This window comes from Parambassis ranga, chromosome 4 (assembly GCF_900634625.1).
Source record: "Parambassis ranga chromosome 4, fParRan2.1, whole genome shotgun sequence".
Classification (NCBI taxonomy): domain Eukaryota; kingdom Metazoa; phylum Chordata; class Actinopteri; family Ambassidae; genus Parambassis; species Parambassis ranga.
In genome coordinates, this window is record NC_041025.1 from 453,918 (window position 1) to 473,118 (window position 19,201).

Genomic DNA, 19,201 nt, shown 5'->3' on the forward strand with positions numbered 1-19,201 from the left:
GATCAGGGTCTGCTTCTCTCAGCTGCTCCGAGCTCACACCGAAGGAGCAGCTGTTATTATCAGACATTTACACACTGCTGTTACTGTCGCCTTATATCCTGCTTTTACTTTAAGTGAATCTCTCAGAACAAGAATAAAGGTCAGCCAGAACCTTTGTTTTGAAAACCAAGCAGTAACCCGGAACAGAACAGCCAACAGCCGACAGCATTTCCGGTGCAAACTGCGGCCTTCTTTATTTTTTAAACTGGTTTTATTTTCTGATTATTTATTTATTATTTATTTTCTGAGCGGCAGATATCATACCCCCCCCCCCTCCATAAACCACCGTTCCCACATCATGAAGCTCGCGCAGCGGTATATCGGAAGGGGCGTGGCTATAGACATCACCTAGGCACGCGCACGCTGTCCCAGGCTCCTGTTGTGACGTCAGAGCCGCTCTGTGTCATGTCCGCTATAACTGCAGTAATGTCCAGTAAGTACGGGGCCCTGTGCTCTTCACTTCCAGCTGTTTGATGCTTGTTTGCTGCTACACCGTCAGTCGGTGTGTCGCTGCTGACGGTGCTGACGGTGCTGCGGTGACAGCGTGTGGCTGCTTTTCAGAGTTTCGTCTGGCTGTGGTCCAGCTGCAGGTCCGCAGCGTCAAAGCGGACAACCTGAGCAGAGCCCGGAGGCTGGTGAAGGAGGCGGCGGGACAGGGCAGCGCCGTGGTGCTGCTGCCGGTGAGCGGGCGGCGGGTCCCGGGGAGGCGCCCACTGTTTACAGGGTGCTGCAGCATTGGTTTAAAGCACAAGAGGAACAAAGACACATGAGGTCTCTTCAGCTAGGAATACGGGTCCAGACTCGCTGTCCAATCTTACGTGAAAGTTGTTGAGTAAAGTTCGAATGTTACAATGTTAAATTATCGTGAAAAATGTAGCTTTGGATTGTAAGATTGTTCCGCTTGGTGTTAGTGACAGATTCAGGCAATAGTCTTTTGTTAGCTGTAATTTAATTTTCATAGTGAAAAAATATTTTATGTTATGTTATGTGTGATAAAATATTAAAAATAGGCTCTGCTCCATAAAGTGATGACAGTCCGTGCTGGCTGAAATGTCTGCTGTGGAAAAGTTCACGTCACATGGTGTTCATCTGTAGGACTGTGAGATGAATAATTAGTGTGAGACTGAAGCTCACCTGATTTCTTGGCAGGAATGCTTCAATTCTCCATATGGAAGCAGCTTTTTCTCCAAGTATGCAGAGGAGATCCCAGGAGAATCTACACAGATGCTATCAGAAGCAGCCAGAGAACACAAGGTGTATGTGGTGGGAGGTAAGGAAGCGTCTGACCTGTAACAGCACACAGGTGCAGTCTAGATATCTGATTATCTTAAGGTCATAGTTTATTCTTATTCTTTCTTATTATAATATGTATGTTTTTGTGTATCAGGTTAAAGTGTAAGAGTCCCAGAGTTGAAACAAGTTAAACTGGCTGTCCTCGACAGCAGAGTTAATAACTAACTCAGTGTTGTTTTTCTGGTGGTTGTTCACTGTCACTTCAATCTAAAAAATGAAGCTGATGTAAATTAAATGTCTCTGATTGACTGTTTGAAGAGCTTGGTGTAAAGTTGCACTGAAACAGGTGATTCATTTCAAATGTACCTACTACTAATAAAAAGAGTTCAGACTTTTTTACTTGTGTGTCAAAGGGATGTAAAAATGCAATTATCTACACACATTTCACTTCTTACAGTGAACGAATCATTTTCCTCGTTCATTAGGCTCAATCCCTGAAGAAGATGGAGGGAAGTTGTACAACAGCTGTACAGTGTTTGGTCCTGATGGAGGAATGATTCTCAAACACAGAAAGGTATGTGTGCAGTAGTATCTGGTTAAATGGGCAGATGACGCCTCATCTCAACATCCCTTTTTTTCACTTTTAAGATTCACCTGTTTGACATCAACGTTCCAGGAAAAATCTGCTTCCAGGAGTCCGAGACACTGAGCCCTGGCAACAGTTTGTCAATGTTTGAAACACGTGAGGAAGAGTTCCTTCCTCCCTTGTACAGTGTGGATTAACATATCGATGTAACCCCTCTCTTTGTGATGCGTCTCTTGCAGCATACTGTAAAGTGGGTGTTGGGATTTGTTATGACATGAGGTTTGCTGAGCTTGCACAGATCTACAGCAGGAAAGGTCCGTGTTTTAGATGCCATCGGTTGCACTGTTGCTGGTGGTGTGCTGAATCACTGATCAGGTTGTCTTTTTGTCCACAGGCTGTCAGCTGCTGGTTTATCCTGGAGCTTTCAACATGACTACTGGTCCAGCCCACTGGGAGCTCCTGCAGAGAGCCAGGTCAGACTGAGACCCCTACAACTCAAACCCAAAAATATCAGGATTGTGTTGAGTTTGGTATACATGACAGCCATGTGTTAACTTGTTAACAGTTCACGTTAATGTTAGGTAAATATTTGTTTTCATTGCATGACATAAATAGGCAAAGGAATAGTTAAATTGATTTGATTTAATTTGTGTTTTAAATAGATGATGCAATCTGCTGTCAGTCATTTTATGTTACCGCCCCTTTAAGAGAGCATGTTGTTTTATGCACACAGGGGAGTTACAGGCAGTTGAGCTACGATTTAGGATCGAGCCACAGTATTCTGACCGTAGCACTGTTGTTGTTTAGGAAGGCTTAAGTTTTTGGACAATCCTGTAATAAGGCAAGGCAGAAGTTTAGTTTTTACCCTTTTTACATCGGAGTCACATGGAAGTTTTTCCTATTCAAGTACTCACACAAGGATCACTTGCAAACACACATGTTTATTACAGCTTGTAAAACAAAATAATTTGACACCATTAGTAGACATCTGAGATCTGATCATTAGTAGCAATACAGCTGTGACCTAATGTGCAGATTTTGTTCTGTTCAGCGGAATGACTTTGCTGTCTCTTTTGCAGGGCACTTGATAACCAAGTATTTGTGGCCACAGCATCGCCTGCCAGAGATGAAAGTGCCTCTTATGTGGCCTGGGGTCACAGCACTGTCGTAAGCCCATGGTAAGGTACCTTGTTTCCCTTCGAAAAACAACATATTTTCATAAAATATGTGCGAAATTCTAACAAGCGATTGTGACAAGAAGTCCAATTACATCCAGCAGTGTGGGTAGTTAGTGTTGAGCTGTGTTGTTACAGGGGAGAAGTCATCTCCAAGGCTGGACCAGAGGAAGCTATCATTTATGCTGACATCGGTGAGTGAGAGTGGTTTTCGTGGGTCTGCACACTGTATTAATCTGGAGGGTTACAAACTCCGGTTGTTCATGCTGCAGCTTCATCAGTATTGTGTCATTTTTTGCATTGTCCTTTCTTTCCAAATTACAACACTAAACATTTCTGTCTGTATATCCAGACCTGCAGTATTTGTCCGACATCCGGCAGCAGATCCCAATCACAGTTCAGCGTCGGGAGGACCTCTACACAGTGACGTGTGCACAGGATGGATCGAGCTGACCGCTGTGACCCGAGTCCTGTTCTTCACCTTGCTTTGCTAATTCAGGCTCAAACATCCAGATAATTTGGTTGAGAACAGTACATTTCTTTGGATTCAGTTCAGTCCCTTCCAGCATGCAGTGTGTTATTGTCTAGAAACTTTACATTTAATTTATGTGTTTGTTTTGATCATTTGGTTTTTGTTAGGTATAAATGTTGTATGACAACATATCCTAATGACGTCTCAATAACCTACATGTTGTATCTATAATGATATCAACACTCGTCCATTGTACTTTTAAGAAGGCAAATGGTCAATCTGGATAATCTGCTAATGTGAATATCTCATACAGACAAAGAACTGGGACCTAGAGATCAGACTGAAGGCGAAGGTCCAACACAGCCTGTGCTACAACCTGTCTTCTCAGAGAGAAAGGCCCGACTTCTGTGGAAATGAGCTGCACACGTGATTTTATACAGTAACCCTGCTCACATAAGAAAGAAATTGTGCAAACACATCTACTTAATCAATAAAAAGTGATCACTGGTTTAGTGAAGAGTTAAATCTTTCTGGTTACAGATAAATGTGAAAATATCATTTTTAAACATTACAGTTGTTTATTAAAGCTTCTGCATTTTGCCAAAAGTGACCATCTTTGTACATGACAACTTTTGTTATGTTATAAATACAACTATTCACCTCTGTGGAAGTCTATTTTTATTAATACTGTGTTCGTTATAAGAAATCTAAAATAAATGTTTCACTGACAAACTTTTGTTCATTAGCATATCTGAGGTGTAATAAAGCAGCTATTGTGTACATATAAATTATTTGAATCTTAAAATACAGCAGCTTCTCCCAGTGAGTAACATAAAAATATAACTATACCTTTACATATTTACATTTGCTGCTCTGTTGATGATGTTAGACATCAGTCTTTCTTGACTGCAGGTTCATCTGTCAGACAACAGCCGGTGAGGAGCCGCTGTGCGGCGGTTGGTCCGACCAGTTTGACTTCGTTTTTAGGCCACAAACGGACAAGAAGTGTGATTCCACCGGACAGCAACAATAATTTACGGTAATTTACGGTAACACAAATATTGTATGATATTCCACATTGGAACACAGCTTATGTTTCGCTTACAGACTTGCGCCTCACTGTGGTTGTAACTAAAAACTGCACCGTAGTAAAAACAACAGCACATACACATCACAACTGAGTACACATATACAAAAGAATGTCTCTTAACAAAACAGATACTCTCTGCATTCTATGACGAGGTTACCACGTCATTATTTCATACTATTTCACACTGTTTCAGCTAAAGCGTCATGTTACCGTGGCGACAGAGAGCGGTTCAAAGGATAACTGCTCAGCTTTATAGTTGGAGCCTTTAGTCACAGTGTAAACAGTTTATGTCTCACGCCTAACGCAGCATCGTGAGTAACTTTGTTTTTACCTTACCTTATTGATCTTTAGATGGAATCTGATGGTGGTGACTGTGATTGCCGTGCAGCGTGTGTAGATTCAGATTAGATGTAAACGTAAAATTCTAGGAAAGTTCAAAAAAGGAGCCATATACTTTGAAGCCTTTGCTGTTGATCTTTAAGAGTGTAAGTGATCTTCTCTAAAGGCAAACACAGACACATCTCTTTGAGCCATGTCCCAACACTTGTCCATCAATGTTTTTCCAGCTTAACCCAATAACCTTTGTTGCTTGTAACAAACATATATCAACAAATTGCTCTCTGTGTTTTATCTTGTATCTATTGGGAGGGATGCCTAAGATAAAAACATGTAGGTTCTAGTTCAATGTGGATTTGTAGGATTTCCTACATTATTGGTACAGTTTCTGTCCAAAACTCTTTCATCTTGGTGCAGGTCCAGACAGTGCAGCAAGGTACCTCTCTGCCCTGCATTTAACACACACGTCTAAAACATTTGGATTGAATTTACTTAATCTTGCAGGAGTCAAACTCTCATCAACCATTTATATTTAGACATACAACGTATTAATAATATTGAATTCAGTTTGAGTTCATAAATGCTTTAGACTGTTAAAAACGTTCATTCATAGCGGTAATTAGTTGTATCTGTTTGTTTTCAGTTTCACACTTTCCTGCCATCCAATAAACCTGTTGAGACAACCGGACTGTCGTCGTCAGAGTCTTAGAGGGAAGACTGGGAAACTGGCCTGATAAAATACAGCAGACATACCGAGGACAGCAGCAGTGAGTACTTTGATGTTTGTCGTCTGGTTGTCATGGTGATGGGGAATATTTGCATCACGTGGTGTAGGTGGTGACAACTGGATTCTAATAAACGGGCACGAAGACAAGGAGCTGTACATAACTAAAACAGCGACAGTATATATGTCAGGGTTTGTGGTGTGGGAGGACACAGTTGCAGAATGCAGAGCGGTTTAAAGTCCAAGAGTCTTTTATTTAAATCCAGGAGGGCAAAACAATACAAAAAAACAAAAATCACACTAGTGTGGTCAAAAGAAGAGTCCAAATAACTAACTAAAAATCACACTTTGCGTGGCAAAACTAGATTAAGAAAAATCAGGCACATGGCAAAAAAAGGCAAAAACAAAGCATCAACAAGGCTTCTACCTGGAGCACGGTGAGGTCAGGCAGAAGTACATGACATCGAAGGCGAGGATCAAAGCATGGCATGGCATGGACGAGACATGGACAGAAACAACCCTACACCAGACGAGACGAACTAGCAGAGAGTGCAGGGAAGACAAAGACTAAATACACAAGATCAGGGAAGGCAAGGAGACAAAGGTGACACACATGAGGGCAGGGCAGGTAATCAACAAGGAGGGGAAAACACAGGAAGTAAAACACAAGACAATACACAGGGAGGACAGGACTACCAAAGTAAAACAGGAAACACAAGACAAGACAACTAAACACAAACCCAGGGAAACAAAACACCAGGACTACAGGAAAATAACAATAACTAAACACAGATCAAACTAAAAACCCAAAACAAGGAAAACAAAACCATAAATACACCAGGTCATGACAAAATATGATTGCTACGTACACTGAGTGATACAACGCGCTAGAGCAGACTGTCAAACTGATGAAGTCCAAAACGGCATTAAATGGCGCCAAAACATCCCCAGAACTGTGGCACGTGAGCCACAGATCGCCGCATGCCACTTCATCAAGCGAGGCAGGCCAAATGCCACTTTGGGGTAGACCGACAGGATACGGATTCTTTTTCAAATGTAATTGTAATATAACAGGTGTGTTTTGCACCTAACAGAAATGTTTCGACAGTACACACAGTCCAGTAAATCATTGACACTAATCCCTCATTACGTCACACATATTTTTTCCACCTGCTGTTGGTTCGGAGTTGAGTACATGGCTAAGATGCAGGAAGATGCGTCTCACAGTCCTCTTACATGTTTTATGTTTGTGCAGGATTGCTCTTAGGACCGTGACAGGGCATCCAGAGGAAATGGCGAGATTCTGTCAGGCACTGTGTCTTGGGACCAGCTTGGCTGTTTTAGGCTTTTGCTACTCTCAGTATAGGAAGAAGAAGAAGATAGCAGATGACCTTGATGTGAGTAAGAATGTATTTCATTAACATTATATAGCAGTAGTCTGCAAAGTGAATGCTAATACTTACAGAGGGACTGTAGCATTCAGTGCATGCTGACAGCTCACTAGTCTCTGACAAAGAAGTACACCATGCAAAACTGCTTGAGAAAAGTTCTCCTACTTGTTTAACCAAAATCCTTTGCAGCCCTTTAACATGTTGTTGGTGATGGTCATGCAACGTAATGTGCAAGTTTGTAAAACCTCTAAACCGTCCATGTGCCATCTGACTATCTGTGTGTCATATTCAGATCGCCCCCCACTTCAACATAGATGGAAAACTTAAAGACATTTTGAAGGTTACACCAGGAGCACGTCTGCAGTACACTGTTGTTGAAGGTGACCAGAACTGGATCATTTCTAATACAAACAAGTGATGATTATGTATTTCCACTTCATACTGTATGTTTTATATTGTAGGTGTTGTGGAGCCTGTAGACGAACCTGTAGACGAGCCTGTAGACGAGCCACTGAGGAGTCAGTTTGATGAAGACGTTGTTGGTGTGTTGCACAAATGGAACACACCATTGGAATTCAGACAGCACAGTCAGGGACAGAGCGACCTTTTCAACATGTGGTGAGAAGTGAAACAAGAGAATGACATTGTGCAGCAGTACAATGCTATAAGAGTATTCTTTCGATCAGACCAGTGTTTTGTGTTTTTACCTTGACATGTTCAGTCTTCTTCAGAAGTCACGTGATGTTACACGTGTGTAGATTTAAAATACCTTTTTTCTGCTCTTTTCAGGAGTGGGAATGTGAGACCGGTGCCCTTCTTATTACGTGGTTCGGATGAGACTGCAGTCCGAGTGCATTGTCCACTGCAGGCCTCTGGATTGAACATGGAGATGTTCAACAAATTTACCAAGGTCAGCTTTGGATTATATGTTCTTGCATAGTAGGGTGAAGCCCAAAGGTCAACTGGAGGCCGAGAAAATGCTTAAAGTCAGTTACCCATGCTCGTTATTTTAATAATTAATTCACAACAAAATGTTTATTGCTTAGCACTAATAATTTAAATAGAAACAATACATTATGAAAATATGCACCTTTTTTCAGGTGGGCGCAACTCTTACTGGTGTAGGCAAGCTGGCGCTGGACCCAAAGGGCACCCTGAATCTTAGACCCCCTTCTAATGGATCCAAGTACATTCTGAGAATGGCAGACTATGACACTTTGCGAAATGAATGCAGGGCTGCCGCCAAAATGTGGAAGAAATTGACTGTTGTATCTGCTTTAGCTTTATGTTGGGTTGGCCTGCGTTACTACCAACGCCGAAAGCTTCGAAAGGAGTGAATTTGAGAGATGGCAGTCTGAAACAAGACGCTTTCCTGTTCCTCACCAACTCAACCAACTACCTTACTTATGGAACATTAAACTTGAATTTAAGGATATTGGGAAAAACATGGTGTTTCACTTACAGTTTTTTTCTGATTGCTTAAACACTAACAATGATTCTTATAGCACAATTTCTAAAACTATAAATAGTTACAGCAAAATCACTCACCGAGTTTGCAAAGCTAAAAGCAGAAACACTGCTTTACACTCAGTTTGTACTTTTATAACACACAATTAGCAATTGTATGAATATAATCCACTTCACAGCATCTTTTTGTGTACTGTAAACTGTAGACACAACTCACTGCTTTACACACAACCCAGTATTTCCAAGTGCTGCACACATTGTGATGTCTGCCCCTCTCTGTCCTGGCACTTCAGCTGTGGCCCTTTTACCTATAACATTCCGTCCACATAAAGCTATTTAATTAAGTATTAAAATTACAAACAGACCCTGTATCAAGTCTTACACTTGAATAAAATATAAATTACATTTAATCATATTTGTCAATCTAGTGGTTATATATCTAGCGTTTGCTCAGTAACCGGTATATTAATTATGATCAATAATATGGTTAAACAGCAGCTTACCGTCACCTCCCCACTGCGCTCTCCCAGCCTGAAGAAAATGAGCCGTCACCGGTTTTGCTGCCGCTGGAGCCGCCTCTCCTCTTCCTCCAACAACAAATAAATATATTAAAAAATCCACATTTCTAAATCCACACTGTTGTCTCGTTTGTCTGTTGTCTCTTGTTGTGTAGTCCGTGTTGTGTCGCTGCTTTTGTTTTTCCCGGGCTTGGGGGGCACAAGTTATGACGTCGCGCCTCAATCAGGAAGTGCTTTGAACCGTCCCATTTACCAACGGTGGAGGATCCTGCGGAGGATCCAAGAGGAGGACGCGGCCTCCTGAGACCGCGTAGGCTGCGTCCTCCGGAGGAGGCAGACCCTGAATTGGGACACAGCTAGCGTGTGCGTCCATTTTGGAGGAAGTGACGTACACAGGAAATAACAACGGCAGATGCTGGCCTCCCTTTGTTTAGTCTTCCAGGCGGCTTCATGTTTCCAGTCAGCGTTAAAAAGCCATTCTTCAAAACTCTTAGTAGTAAAAAATGCAGTTGCTCTGAACTATGTATGTGTAACTGTCTGCAGCTGAAAAACACGTTTGGTTCTGGAAATTTTAGTTTTGTACACATCGAAAAAGCAAACGCTGCCTTGAAGGCGCGCTGAAGGGAACAGAAAACACAAAGGGCACCTCAACACAGCAAGCTATCGTTTTCATGCACGTTAATAATCATAGTAACCCTAACCCGTTTGCCTTTTTATGTATGTATCGAATCAAGTAGTAATGTAAACAGCGAAATAAGTAGGTATCTGCGTTGACTTCACTGCAGGGGGGTGGAAGAAGGACGGCAGCAGTGTCAAAAGGTGACCTGCTTGGAGTGTGATTTTGTCACCTGGTCTGGTACAAAGTGAAGGTACGCTCTTTTTTAAGTGCAGATAAAGTGGCTTCCTCTGGCTCCATGCTAACACTGCGGAGGGTTCGTTCATGGCTGCCCCTCCTGCAGCGAACAGGCCGCAGCCACAGAATGACAGCAGCTTGCAAACTCCACACCCCGGCTCATGCAGTCAACACTTTACTACAACCTGGGCACAGAGGCGCATCCGCTCAGCAATCCAGGCCGGTGGCCCTCTCCGCCTGCAGACTGAGTAGCACAGATGACTTCACAGAGAAGGAAGAAGACGAGGAGGATGAAGATTTTCTGGATGACGGTGAAGTGGAGGAGCTTTTCCAGCAGCAGGTTCCTGCAAACATTGGAGATGGACAGCACAGGGTGTTTATAGTCCACCCTGATGTTAAGTGGGGGAGCAGGAAGCAGTATCTGACCACTGGTAACCGGCCTGCATAGATGAGACTGATGATGATCTCAAAGGGTTCATTTAAAACATGTAAACTGTCCATCTGCAGCTGAGCTGATGTTGGCCGAGGCTGTGGGGCTTGTGAACACCTTAGACAACTGGAAGGTGGTGGACAAGATCATCCTCTCCACCAAAACACCAGAGAAGAAAATGATATTTGGAAAAGGCAACTTTCAGACTCTCACAGGTACTGTGTGCTCCCAGCATCCACCTGTACATCAGTCGGTGTTAATATGAGTCATCTTTCCCTGCAGAGAAAATCAGACAAACAGCAGGAGTCACTGCTGTGTTTGTTAATGTGGAGCGTCTGTCTCCTTTTTCTGAGGTGAGCAGGCTGACGGTTGCTTTTCTGCCTGGGTTGTGTGAAAGCCTTAACATGCTAATGGTTCCTTCTTTATCTGTTCAGAGGGAGTTTGAGAAGGCCTGGGGGGTGAAAGTCTTTGACAGATACTCAGTGGTCCTCCACATTTTCCGCTGCAATGCCAGGACAAAAGAGGCCAAGCTGCAGATCTCACTGGCAGAGATCCCTTTGTTAAGGTAGCTGCCTGAAAACACCCATGTTTGTTTGTTTGTTTGTTTGTTTGTTTGTTTGTTGAACTGTATTATGTGTCTAAATGGCAGATCTCGTTTAAAAAAAGGAATGGCCAACTTGGACCAACAGGGGGGAGGAGCAAGATACATCGGCGGGTCAGGTAATTCACCGTGTAACACACACAGACGCCTATGTGCTGTTTGCTGAGTTACCCTGCTGATTGAACCTCACAGGTGAGACACTGTACGAGATACAGCAGAGGCTGCTGAAGGAGCGTGAGATGAAGATTTGCTCTGCGTTGGAAAAACTAAAGAAGAAGAGAAACCTCCTGCGAAGTCAGCGCAAACACAAGGAGTTCCCCATCATCTCTGTGCTGGGATATACCAACTGTGGTGAGAGACTGCAAACACACCACGCTTAGGTTCAGTGTAACAGCGAGAAAATCTTCAGTCTTATGGCATTCATGCTCTTCTGCTCTTTTTTCTCTCTCCTTTCCAGGAAAAACAACTTTGATCAAAGCTCTGACCGGGGACAACTGTCTCCAGCCCAGGAACCAGCTTTTTGCAACCCTGGATGTGACTGTCCATGCTGGCCAGCTGCCAAGTCACATGACCGTCCTTTATGTGGACACTATCGGCTTCTTATCCCAGTTACCGCACCAGCTCATAGACTCCTTCACTGCCACACTGGAGGACATTAAACATTCTGTATGTAACCAAGTTAACCTCGACCACACATTTATCTCAAAAGCTTTTATAGTTTGCTCAATACACAGAAAGCTCTAACATTAGACTGCACAAAAATGTAAGGTTAAAAAAAAGAAACTTCATGAAGAACACCAGAAGAGTGAGAACAGAGCAGGTACAAAATAACTTAAAGAGGAGGTTTTTAATAAAACTATTGGAAACAGACACAGAGCTAATGATATGTTCTGATGAAATGATTGATTTTTAGGTATCAGAATCCGAAACTAACTACTAAATACTTTATTAATCCCAGGGGGAAATTCCAGGTGCTCCATGCATGCTCAGCTATATTGTAACAGGTTAGAATTAGTACATATAACAGTACTGCTCTCAGTCTGCTGCCCCAGGACACGTAACCACAGACTGACAAAACCTCCTCAGCATGGTCTTGGTCCAGTCAAGATTACTGATAGATAGATATACCTATAATCCTCCACAATGTCCACACTCTGACCACCGATGGAGACAGGAGCCATGTGTGCCTTGGTCCTCCTCAGGTCCACAACCAGCTCTTTTGTCTTTGCCACATTGATCAGCGGTCCACCACAATGCTGTACTCAAAATCATCACCCTTGTTGATACATCCAACTATGGCAGAGCCATCAGAAAAGTTATATGTTGGCATTCCTGTCTATCCATCTTTTTCATTGTGTTAGGATCTGCTAGTTCATGTCAGAGACATCAGTCATCCAGACACAGTGAATCAGAAGGTGAATGTGCTGAATGTCCTGAAGAATTTGCAGATCCCTGAGAGGCTAATGAGCTCTGTGATTGAGGTCCACAATAAAGTCGACCTCTTGGATAAGTAAGAGAAAAAACCTTTTTAAGATGAAAAATTAAGGATTTTTTAGAGTTTTTGGGTAACTTGCTGTGTGTATGTCATAGCTATCAGTCTGCAGATCCTGGTGCGCTGCCCATTTCTGCCCTGGAGGAGCGAGGATTAGATTTGTTGAAGAAAGTAGTGGAAGAGACAATCGTCACGTCTACAGGGAAACAGATTTTAGATCTCAAAGTTAACCTCCATTCTCCTCAGTTAAGGTAAGAGTGTGGATCTGTTGCTGTCAGACCTTTGTTGAGTGTGTGTTTGGAAGTAAAAGTGCTTTTCATTCCCAGTTGGCTGTACAAAGAGGCTACAGTTCAAGACGTGCAGGTGAATGCAGATGACGGTTCAGCTGTTGTCAAGGTCATCATCAGCACTGCTGCTCATGGACGCTACAAGAAATTGTTTGGAGGGAGATAACACAGGAGGGAACTGAACCCCAAACCGCATAAGAAACAACTGTTTAATGTAGAGTACAAGAAAATATTTGAAGATACAAATATGTAAAAAAAGTAAACATGATTACAAATTTGAGATACAGAACATACAGAATGTATTTGGGTAAAAACACCATAAGTGAATGTGAGAAATTGAGAAACTGCTAACTTTCCCAGTTAAATGTCATTACTGACGACATTTCATGTAAAAAGAAAAAGAAGCTTAGAAATGAGGTAGGATTTTAGTGTCTCTTCATGTGCAATAAAATTGCAGCTAATGATGCTTTTTGGTGTTGCTGGTAGTCTTCTTTTGCAGCTTTTGGTTCAGTGCTATGATCAAAGAGCAGAGGGGAAGTGGCCCCACAAAGTCTCCTGCAATGATGTTGAGGCTCTTTGGGTCTGATCCAGGTACCTGGTCCTTCACCCATTTTCTCAAGTACTCCCAGTTACTATAGGTCAGTGTGCGCAGGGATTCTTTTGGGTTCTTGGCGATGTAACATTTGTCAGCTGTCAGGTTCAGGCCAGCGACAAAGAAACCCTCTGAAGGAAAAAACACAGAACCTCAAAACTCCAGGAAGTACACATGAATGTCACACATCCTAATCTCTGTGCTCTCAGGTCAAACTCACTTGGACGCCCATGGTCTTTGTTCCAGTCCAAGTAACTGGTTACCCCTTGTGCTGTGCATTGGTTGGCCCACCAGTAAGGAATGGCAGGCCACAGCTCTGGATGTCTCGCTGTGATCTGGGCGTCGTAGGACAGGATGACCTGGTAACCAGATGCCCACAGACTCCGCAAGGTCAATGCTGACTCCTGTGGAGGATGGTCAGACACTGTTAGGCCAATGTTTTCACACAGTATATCACCTCTATAACGAGAAAACCGACCTTCCAGGGACACAGTTTAAAGCCAAACAGCTTCTTCAGGGAGAAAATGAATGATTCATGACATGTGTCGTCCATTCCTTCAAAGTGGCTGCAAGCCAGGATAACAATCTCCTTTGGATGAGACTTCAGCCAGGTGGCGACAGATTCAAGTGTTTTCTGTAGAGGCAGACATTGTAGGATCATTAGAACGTTTTCCTTTTGAACCTTATGAATCTGAGACTGATGTTGTTGAACCTGTTCTAAAGCACTGGCCTCAAAGTACAGTTAGTGCTGGATTCATAGTCGTACAAGGCAGCTTCTTTGAGGAAGGTGTGTCACTGGGACGATTTCAAAAATGGCTTAGAACACAAATCTTAAAGGGTAAAGGGAAAAGCTTACCAGAACTGTCAGATATGTGTATATGACGTGTGTAAAATACAGGTAGCTGGATGAGTCGTTGGGTTTGTGTGCAACACGGAGATCAAAGTAGCGAATCCCCATTGAAAGCTGCTCCTCAATGCTTCTGTCCTAACAGGAAGAGAGTACAACACTATGTGTCAAATACGTATTTACTGTAATGGTTACAAAATGTATTGAGTTGCACAAATACATGTTCCTTCTTGATGATGGCTTTTCAGTAAGGAGGTCATTTAAGCCATGTTCACAGAGCACACTGCTGTTTTTTTCCACCATTTTTCTTTCAATAACCTAGTCCCATAGATGTCCTCAGACCAGTTCATTATGATACTCATACCTGTGTGGTAGCCCATTTAAAGATGGCAGGTCTTGTGAAGCAGCAGAAAAGTTTATCCAGGAGCCAGAAAGAGTTGGACTCAGACCTGAGCAGGGGAGAGTTTATGTCCAGACAGTAACTCATGGCATCATGGCTTCCTGCACAAACAGGTATGAACACACACTGAACATGTCCAATATCCGCATGCCATTCTGTCAAGAGGAGAAAACCAGAGAGTCTGCTACTACACCAGGCACACTGGGTACCTGCACAGCTGTAAACACTCCTTTACTTAACGTTTCCATGCGGACAGTGCTGGACTGTAGTGGGTCTGTTTGCCTGCTGGTCTGAATCTTACTGAGACTCCCAGAATAAATAACAAGTAGTACACTCTGAGGGCTGGACTACAGAGACCACACGTTGCTTTGTGTTATATATATATGTTGTAAAAACCAAAGTCTGGCTGTACCTGGGATGGCCAGGTGCGTCAGAGGGGTGTCCCACAGGTCCTCCGGTAAAGCGGCCATCCAGTCCTGACAGCTGCGATCCATGTCTGCTGAGGAGTGCGGGTCTGAGGACTCTCTTCAAGCTAGTCCACATTTCTTTTAGCTTCCTTTAACGAGTGTCTTTGAATGGCAAACATGAGCAGCAGCACAGGAGGAGGACCAACTTGAATTTCCTGATTTCCTCTGAGCTGCTGACAGTGTTCCGCCGAAACACGAAGCACATTGATTTCTATTCACTTAGCTTCAGCCTTAGTCTGGGCTGCGATCATTGTATCCAACAATGGCGGGGCTTACGTTTATTTTACTTCCGTGACTTTAATGCAAATGACTTTGTGACAGCATGTGTTGGTTTGGGGTTTGTCGGGCTGGGATCAAACAGTCAGCTGTTTAAAATGTTTCAGCATCATCTGATGAAAGGTTTTGAATCAGTTCTATCTGTCATGTTGTCCATCATACTGTTAGATGGATCAGGCTGATCCCAGAAAACCCCAAAACATAGACTGCTCAATGAGTCTGTTCCATTTGGAATCCAAACAGTAAATAACAAACCTTTGTATGTGTTGCCTGTATGATCTGCACATTCTGTGAATAAAGGAGATGATTGGTTTAAAAATGCTCATGTTTATTGGAAAAGCATATCCACAGGCACAGCGGTGCAGCATCCATGTATATCAAGGCCTAATCTATTAGCTACAGTCTAGGTTAAGTGGAAGAGTCAGGTGTGGCTCATGCAGATAGGTTTTCATGCATTTTGCATACGTTTGTTCTCTACAGTCTCTTAAATAAGTGCAGGGCTTTAGTCTAGCTCAGGCCCATAATGTCCTACATTAGTCACATGTGCTTACTAAATACATTGTGCTTGCTCTTCTAAAGCGCCTTGGTTAAGGTGAGATTAGTGGTAATATTATTGCTTTGCTCAGTGTAAGTTAAGTGGCCATCTTGCCGACTTGTAAAAACAGACCCATTGCATAAACAGTGAACTGAATGTAAACAAAAGAGTGCAGATCCAAAGTCTGTTTTCAAGCTGCTTTCAGACTCAAATGCATGTCACCACTTCCAGCCAGCACATTCACACTTCATAGTATAATTCAAGCACCCATGTGCATGTCATGCTCTGCTCGATGAAGTCATGAGGACTGTTTCAGTAGTTTCTCATTCAGTATAACAACAGTTGGTACAAAGGGGCTCTCTGTGATAAAGTCCCCTGCTATGATATTGAGAGAGCCAACTTTAGAGCCAGGAGTCTGTTCTTTGACCCAGCCAAGCAGTATCGGATATGTGGACATCACCAAGTCCTTCAGGGACTCTGTTGGGTGGGTGCAAATGTACTTCAAGTCCTCAGTCAGATTAATGCCAGTGACAAAAAAGCCTCCTAAAACACAAAATCGCACAAGATTCAATTGCAAAATAACATCAGATTTTATTCCAACTAATATACTTGTGAGTTAGCAGTGAATTACCTGGTCTGCCATATTGTTTCCTGTGTTCAAACTCCTCAATAAGAGACTCAGCTTTGCATTTGTTGGCCCACCAGTAAGGAATATGTGGCCAGAGTTCACTGTGACAACTGACAATGCTGTGTTCATAGGACACAATCACTTGGTGGCTTAAAGCCCACAGGTTTCGAAGAGTTAACACTTCCTGAAATGATCAAAATACTGGCATTAGTTATGCTTCTTTCAAGGAGAATGTTAGAAGTATTTCATACTTTTAGCATTATTAACAGATTCAAATGAAAACAGAATTGGTTACATGTTAGACAGTGAGGCTCATCTAGCTTTAATTACAGCACATGGCTCTGGTCAGATTTTGGGATTTGCTGACATTACATAAAGTGTAAAATATTGTGAGCTGTCATTTCTAAATTCTTATACCAAACAGGAAGCCGGGCTGTACCGTTTTGGGACAGAGTTTGGAGGTGAATATGTTGCGTATAGTTGTGAGAAGCAGCATGTGAAGCTCCTGGCTCAGGCCAAGGAAGTGGCTGAAGGACAGGATGACCACCTCTTTGGGATGAGCATCCAGCCACTCACTGATCTCCTTCAGAACAGTCTGCGAGGGAAACACAAGTTTACATGAAGGTCTAACAGCACACTGCCAGCAGCAGATATCAGGCAGGACACAGCCATTTCTGGCATTCAGACAGTGGCCGACTACAACTGGATAAAAACCTGGGTCAACATTAAAACACTTATGCAATACCTTTCTTGATGAATTACTGAGATGATTTCATGCTTATTTATTTGATCATTTTGCTGGAGAGCAGTGGTAAAGCTCTCACTTCAAGCATGTAGGACCTGTCTGCAGCTGCTGTCCTCACATGAAACAGTTTTCATACAGATCTGCTTAACGTGAGACTATGTCACTTTAAAAATATAAAGTGTCATTCAAATATGTATCAGAAGCAAGTTAGACTGGTATCACTCACTTCCACAGTGAGCGTGGTGTAAACACCGTGGTAGAAGTACAGATCAGTGGAGCTGTCATTGGGCCTGTGTGCAATCCTCAGGTCACAGTACCTGACCCCACAGTCCAGCTGCTGTTTTATAGTATACTCCTGCAGGACACGGGATGCAGAGTTCATCAGAGGGCGGTTAGCTTTTATCTCCCTCCAAATCTATTTTCTGTGCTATATTACCTGTGTTACTGCCCACTTGTACACAAAGGGACGAATGAGGGGCTTCATGTATTTGTCCATCTTTTGAAGCAGGTCCGGCTGTCTAAGGTCAACAGGTGATCTGTCATTCATATCCAGACAGTAGGTTATTGCATTGTGGCTGCCTGAAGGGGACAAGATTGTACACATGATCATCATTTTACAAACGACTGTCTAAAGCTGCATTTAAAAGATTGAGAATTTTTCTGCACCATGTTTGAATGTGGTTGTGTTTGTTTGATGTTCACCTTGTTTGCTTGTGTCTTCCTTTCTGCATGTGTTTTTTGAGGTGTAGTGCAGCTTTCAGTCTATGATTACATACAGCTAACAATACAACACCAAAAACCATTCACTGGCTGAATCAGCGTGGCAGCATACCTGGGATGGCCAGGTGGTATAGGGGGGTGTCCCACAGGGCGCACGGCAGGTGAGACATCCAGTTTTCCATGGGCAGCTCTCTCAGACTCGGCTCACTCTGCCCTGACACCACCACAGAGGACATGCTGGGCTCTGGCGTCTGCACTGCCTTAGTGGTGGATGCATGAACTGATTAGGTTTACTGTGTTAAATAGAGAATGCATGGTCAGCTTTAATGCACTCTGGCTTGTTTTAGGACAAGAGAGTACTACATTAGAGAGCAGTGTACTTGTGTATCAGATCAGTAGCACAGAGTAATGTGAGAGGTGAAACCCTGTTTATCTCCCACTTACTTGATCAAACTGCTGCTGCTGCTCCTCTCAAACGGACCAGCCGAACCGACCGAACCAGCACAAACACGGTGAGGTTACAGGCATGCGCCCGGAGAAGCTGCCACCTCCAAAACAATACTGAGTCCCATGTCTGTGTGCTACACATAAAACATGTATGTGTTCCGGCGCTGGGATCCGGCGATGGCAGCGTGGCTCGCTCCTCAGTTTGCCTACCCTTTACACCTGCATAGCCCGGGGTGGCGGGGACGGGGGGCCCGCTGCATTTTAGTTTCGATTATGGATTATCCATAACGCAACATATCGACTGCTGCATCAACACTAAGTGCGCTCCGGGTAAAGCAGGCGGGTTGGTAGTCCCGGAGGTGCAGCAGGATGTGCGGGGAGGGCGGCGGCGGCACCGCGCTGCCTGATCAGCAGATGCAGAGAGGCTGTCCTCTTAAAGAGACCACTGAATGGTACAGAGGACAAGATGTGAGAGCAGGCGGGGGATGCTGCTGTGTACATATCTCCGTGGAAACGCTGCAGCACTGGTCAGCTGACAGCCATCAGCTTCGTGCTTCATGCTTGTGATGATCAGCGTGGCCAGTGCTTCTAACATCTAACCATGTCCGAAGTGCTGTCTTGTTCTCACTTTGTCAACTATTTACTAAATAATTATTTCATTTGGACTAGTAGGCTACTTGACAGCATTTATGACTTGCTGAACAGCAAAAGACACTAACCCTCTGAAAACACTACCTACCTCTACTACCTCATTTTGAGGACTCTGAATTAAAAACAATCTGAAACAGAGACATCTCTGATTGATACATTTTCATGACTTCAGGACTAGAGAAGAGTCTGTTTTCCTTTG

At 43.3% G+C, this 19,201-nt stretch overlaps 5 protein-coding genes across 11 annotated transcripts; 3 read left to right on the top strand and 2 right to left on the bottom strand.

Annotated features, from left to right (window-relative positions):
• The first annotated feature begins 337 nt into the window (after positions 1–337).
• On the top strand, positions 338–4,170 carry nit2 (nitrilase family, member 2). Of its 3 annotated transcripts, XM_028403847.1 has the most exons (10): positions 338–472; positions 601–719; positions 1,189–1,309; positions 1,758–1,846; positions 1,921–2,014; positions 2,098–2,172; positions 2,253–2,331; positions 2,938–3,036; positions 3,172–3,227; positions 3,386–4,170. In XM_028403847.1, the coding sequence occupies exons 1-10, from the start codon at positions 445–447 to the stop codon at positions 3,484–3,486; spliced, it is 861 nt and encodes a 286-aa protein (XP_028259648.1). In that variant the 5' UTR covers positions 338–444; the 3' UTR covers positions 3,487–4,170. The 3 variants fall into 3 exon arrangements, with proteins under 3 accessions (XP_028259648.1, XP_028259646.1, XP_028259647.1); XM_028403845.1 differs by lacking the exon at positions 338–472 and having other exon boundaries at positions 479–719; XM_028403846.1 differs by lacking the exon at positions 338–472 and having other exon boundaries at positions 479–719; positions 1,921–1,993.
• A 2,746-nt stretch (positions 4,171–6,916) lies between these two features.
• LOC114434540 (mitochondrial ubiquitin ligase activator of nfkb 1-A-like) lies at positions 6,917–8,383 on the top strand. The gene is made up of 5 exons (XM_028403857.1): positions 6,917–7,052; positions 7,339–7,426; positions 7,508–7,664; positions 7,836–7,956; positions 8,147–8,383. The coding sequence occupies exons 1-5, from the start codon at positions 6,948–6,950 to the stop codon at positions 8,381–8,383; spliced, it is 708 nt and encodes a 235-aa protein (XP_028259658.1). The 5' UTR covers positions 6,917–6,947.
• Positions 8,384–9,438: 1,055 nt separating this feature from the next.
• On the top strand, positions 9,439–13,102 carry gtpbp6 (GTP binding protein 6 (putative)). Of its 2 annotated transcripts, XM_028404574.1 has the most exons (11): positions 9,439–9,900; positions 9,991–10,315; positions 10,392–10,529; positions 10,597–10,667; positions 10,749–10,879; positions 10,964–11,034; positions 11,108–11,266; positions 11,373–11,581; positions 12,277–12,425; positions 12,506–12,658; positions 12,734–13,102. In XM_028404574.1, the coding sequence occupies exons 2-11, from the start codon at positions 10,012–10,014 to the stop codon at positions 12,858–12,860; spliced, it is 1,512 nt and encodes a 503-aa protein (XP_028260375.1). In that variant the 5' UTR covers positions 9,439–9,900; positions 9,991–10,011; the 3' UTR covers positions 12,861–13,102. The 2 variants fall into 2 exon arrangements, with proteins under 2 accessions (XP_028260375.1, XP_028260374.1); XM_028404573.1 differs by having other exon boundaries at positions 9,439–10,315; positions 12,734–13,101.
• Positions 13,103–13,111: 9 nt separating this feature from the next.
• Positions 13,112–15,260, bottom strand: plcxd1.2 (phospholipase C, X domain containing 1, tandem duplicate 2). Of its 3 annotated transcripts, none has more exons than XM_028404577.1 (6): positions 14,946–15,260; positions 14,498–14,582; positions 14,143–14,266; positions 13,765–13,920; positions 13,507–13,690; positions 13,112–13,417 (listed from the first exon to the last, which is right to left on the bottom strand). In XM_028404577.1, exons 1-6 carry the CDS (start codon positions 15,025–15,027, stop codon positions 13,152–13,154), a joined length of 897 nt encoding a protein of 298 aa, XP_028260378.1. In that variant the 5' UTR covers positions 15,028–15,260; the 3' UTR covers positions 13,112–13,151. The 3 variants fall into 3 exon arrangements, with proteins under 3 accessions (XP_028260378.1, XP_028260377.1, XP_028260376.1); XM_028404576.1 differs by having other exon boundaries at positions 14,143–14,271; XM_028404575.1 differs by having other exon boundaries at positions 14,143–14,271; positions 14,498–14,634.
• Positions 15,261–15,649: 389 nt separating this feature from the next.
• Positions 15,650–18,640, bottom strand: plcxd1.1 (phosphatidylinositol-specific phospholipase C, X domain containing 1, tandem duplicate 1). 2 transcript variants are annotated; one of them, XM_028404142.1, is made up of 7 exons: positions 18,349–18,640; positions 18,017–18,164; positions 17,621–17,763; positions 17,411–17,539; positions 16,879–17,034; positions 16,443–16,623; positions 15,650–16,354 (listed from the first exon to the last, which is right to left on the bottom strand). In XM_028404142.1, the coding sequence occupies exons 2-7, from the start codon at positions 18,138–18,140 to the stop codon at positions 16,110–16,112; spliced, it is 978 nt and encodes a 325-aa protein (XP_028259943.1). In that variant the 5' UTR covers positions 18,141–18,164; positions 18,349–18,640; the 3' UTR covers positions 15,650–16,109. The 2 variants fall into 2 exon arrangements, with proteins under 2 accessions (XP_028259943.1, XP_028259941.1); XM_028404140.1 differs by having other exon boundaries at positions 18,017–18,197.
• Between the last annotated feature and the right edge of the window lie 561 nt (positions 18,641–19,201).

Coding starts and splice junctions, on each gene's coding strand:
- nit2 (XM_028403845.1), top strand. CDS start 513: ATGCTTGTTTGCTGCTACACCGTCAGTCGGTGTGTCGCTGCTGACGGT. Junction 720..1,188: donor GCGCCGTGGTGCTGCTGCCG/GTGAGCGGGCGG, acceptor ATTTCTTGGCAG/GAATGCTTCAATTCTCCATA. Junction 1,847..1,920: donor TGATTCTCAAACACAGAAAG/GTATGTGTGCAG, acceptor TTCACTTTTAAG/ATTCACCTGTTTGACATCAA.
- plcxd1.2 (XM_028404575.1), bottom strand. CDS start 15,027: ATGGATCGCAGCTGTCAGGACTGGATGGCCGCTTTACCGGAGGACCTG. Junction 13,691..13,764: donor TTAAACTGTGTCCCTGGAAG/GTCGGTTTTCTC, acceptor CATCCTCCACAG/GAGTCAGCATTGACCTTGCG. Junction 13,418..13,506: donor CAAAGACCATGGGCGTCCAA/GTGAGTTTGACC, acceptor TTTTTCCTTCAG/AGGGTTTCTTTGTCGCTGGC.
- gtpbp6 (XM_028404573.1), top strand. CDS start 9,946: ATGCTAACACTGCGGAGGGTTCGTTCATGGCTGCCCCTCCTGCAGCGA. Junction 10,316..10,391: donor GAAGCAGTATCTGACCACTG/GTAACCGGCCTG, acceptor GTCCATCTGCAG/CTGAGCTGATGTTGGCCGAG. Junction 10,880..10,963: donor GCAGAGATCCCTTTGTTAAG/GTAGCTGCCTGA, acceptor TCTAAATGGCAG/ATCTCGTTTAAAAAAAGGAA.
- plcxd1.1 (XM_028404142.1), bottom strand. CDS start 18,140: ATGTCCTCTGTGGTGGTGTCAGGGCAGAGTGAGCCGAGTCTGAGAGAG. Junction 17,540..17,620: donor ACAAGTGGGCAGTAACACAG/GTAATATAGCAC, acceptor CGTGTCCTGCAG/GAGTATACTATAAAACAGCA. Junction 16,624..16,878: donor CCAAACTCTGTCCCAAAACG/GTACAGCCCGGC, acceptor TGATCATTTCAG/GAAGTGTTAACTCTTCGAAA.
- LOC114434540 (XM_028403857.1), top strand. CDS start 6,948: ATGGCGAGATTCTGTCAGGCACTGTGTCTTGGGACCAGCTTGGCTGTT. Junction 7,427..7,507: donor GCAGTACACTGTTGTTGAAG/GTGACCAGAACT, acceptor TTTATATTGTAG/GTGTTGTGGAGCCTGTAGAC. Junction 7,665..7,835: donor AGCGACCTTTTCAACATGTG/GTGAGAAGTGAA, acceptor TGCTCTTTTCAG/GAGTGGGAATGTGAGACCGG.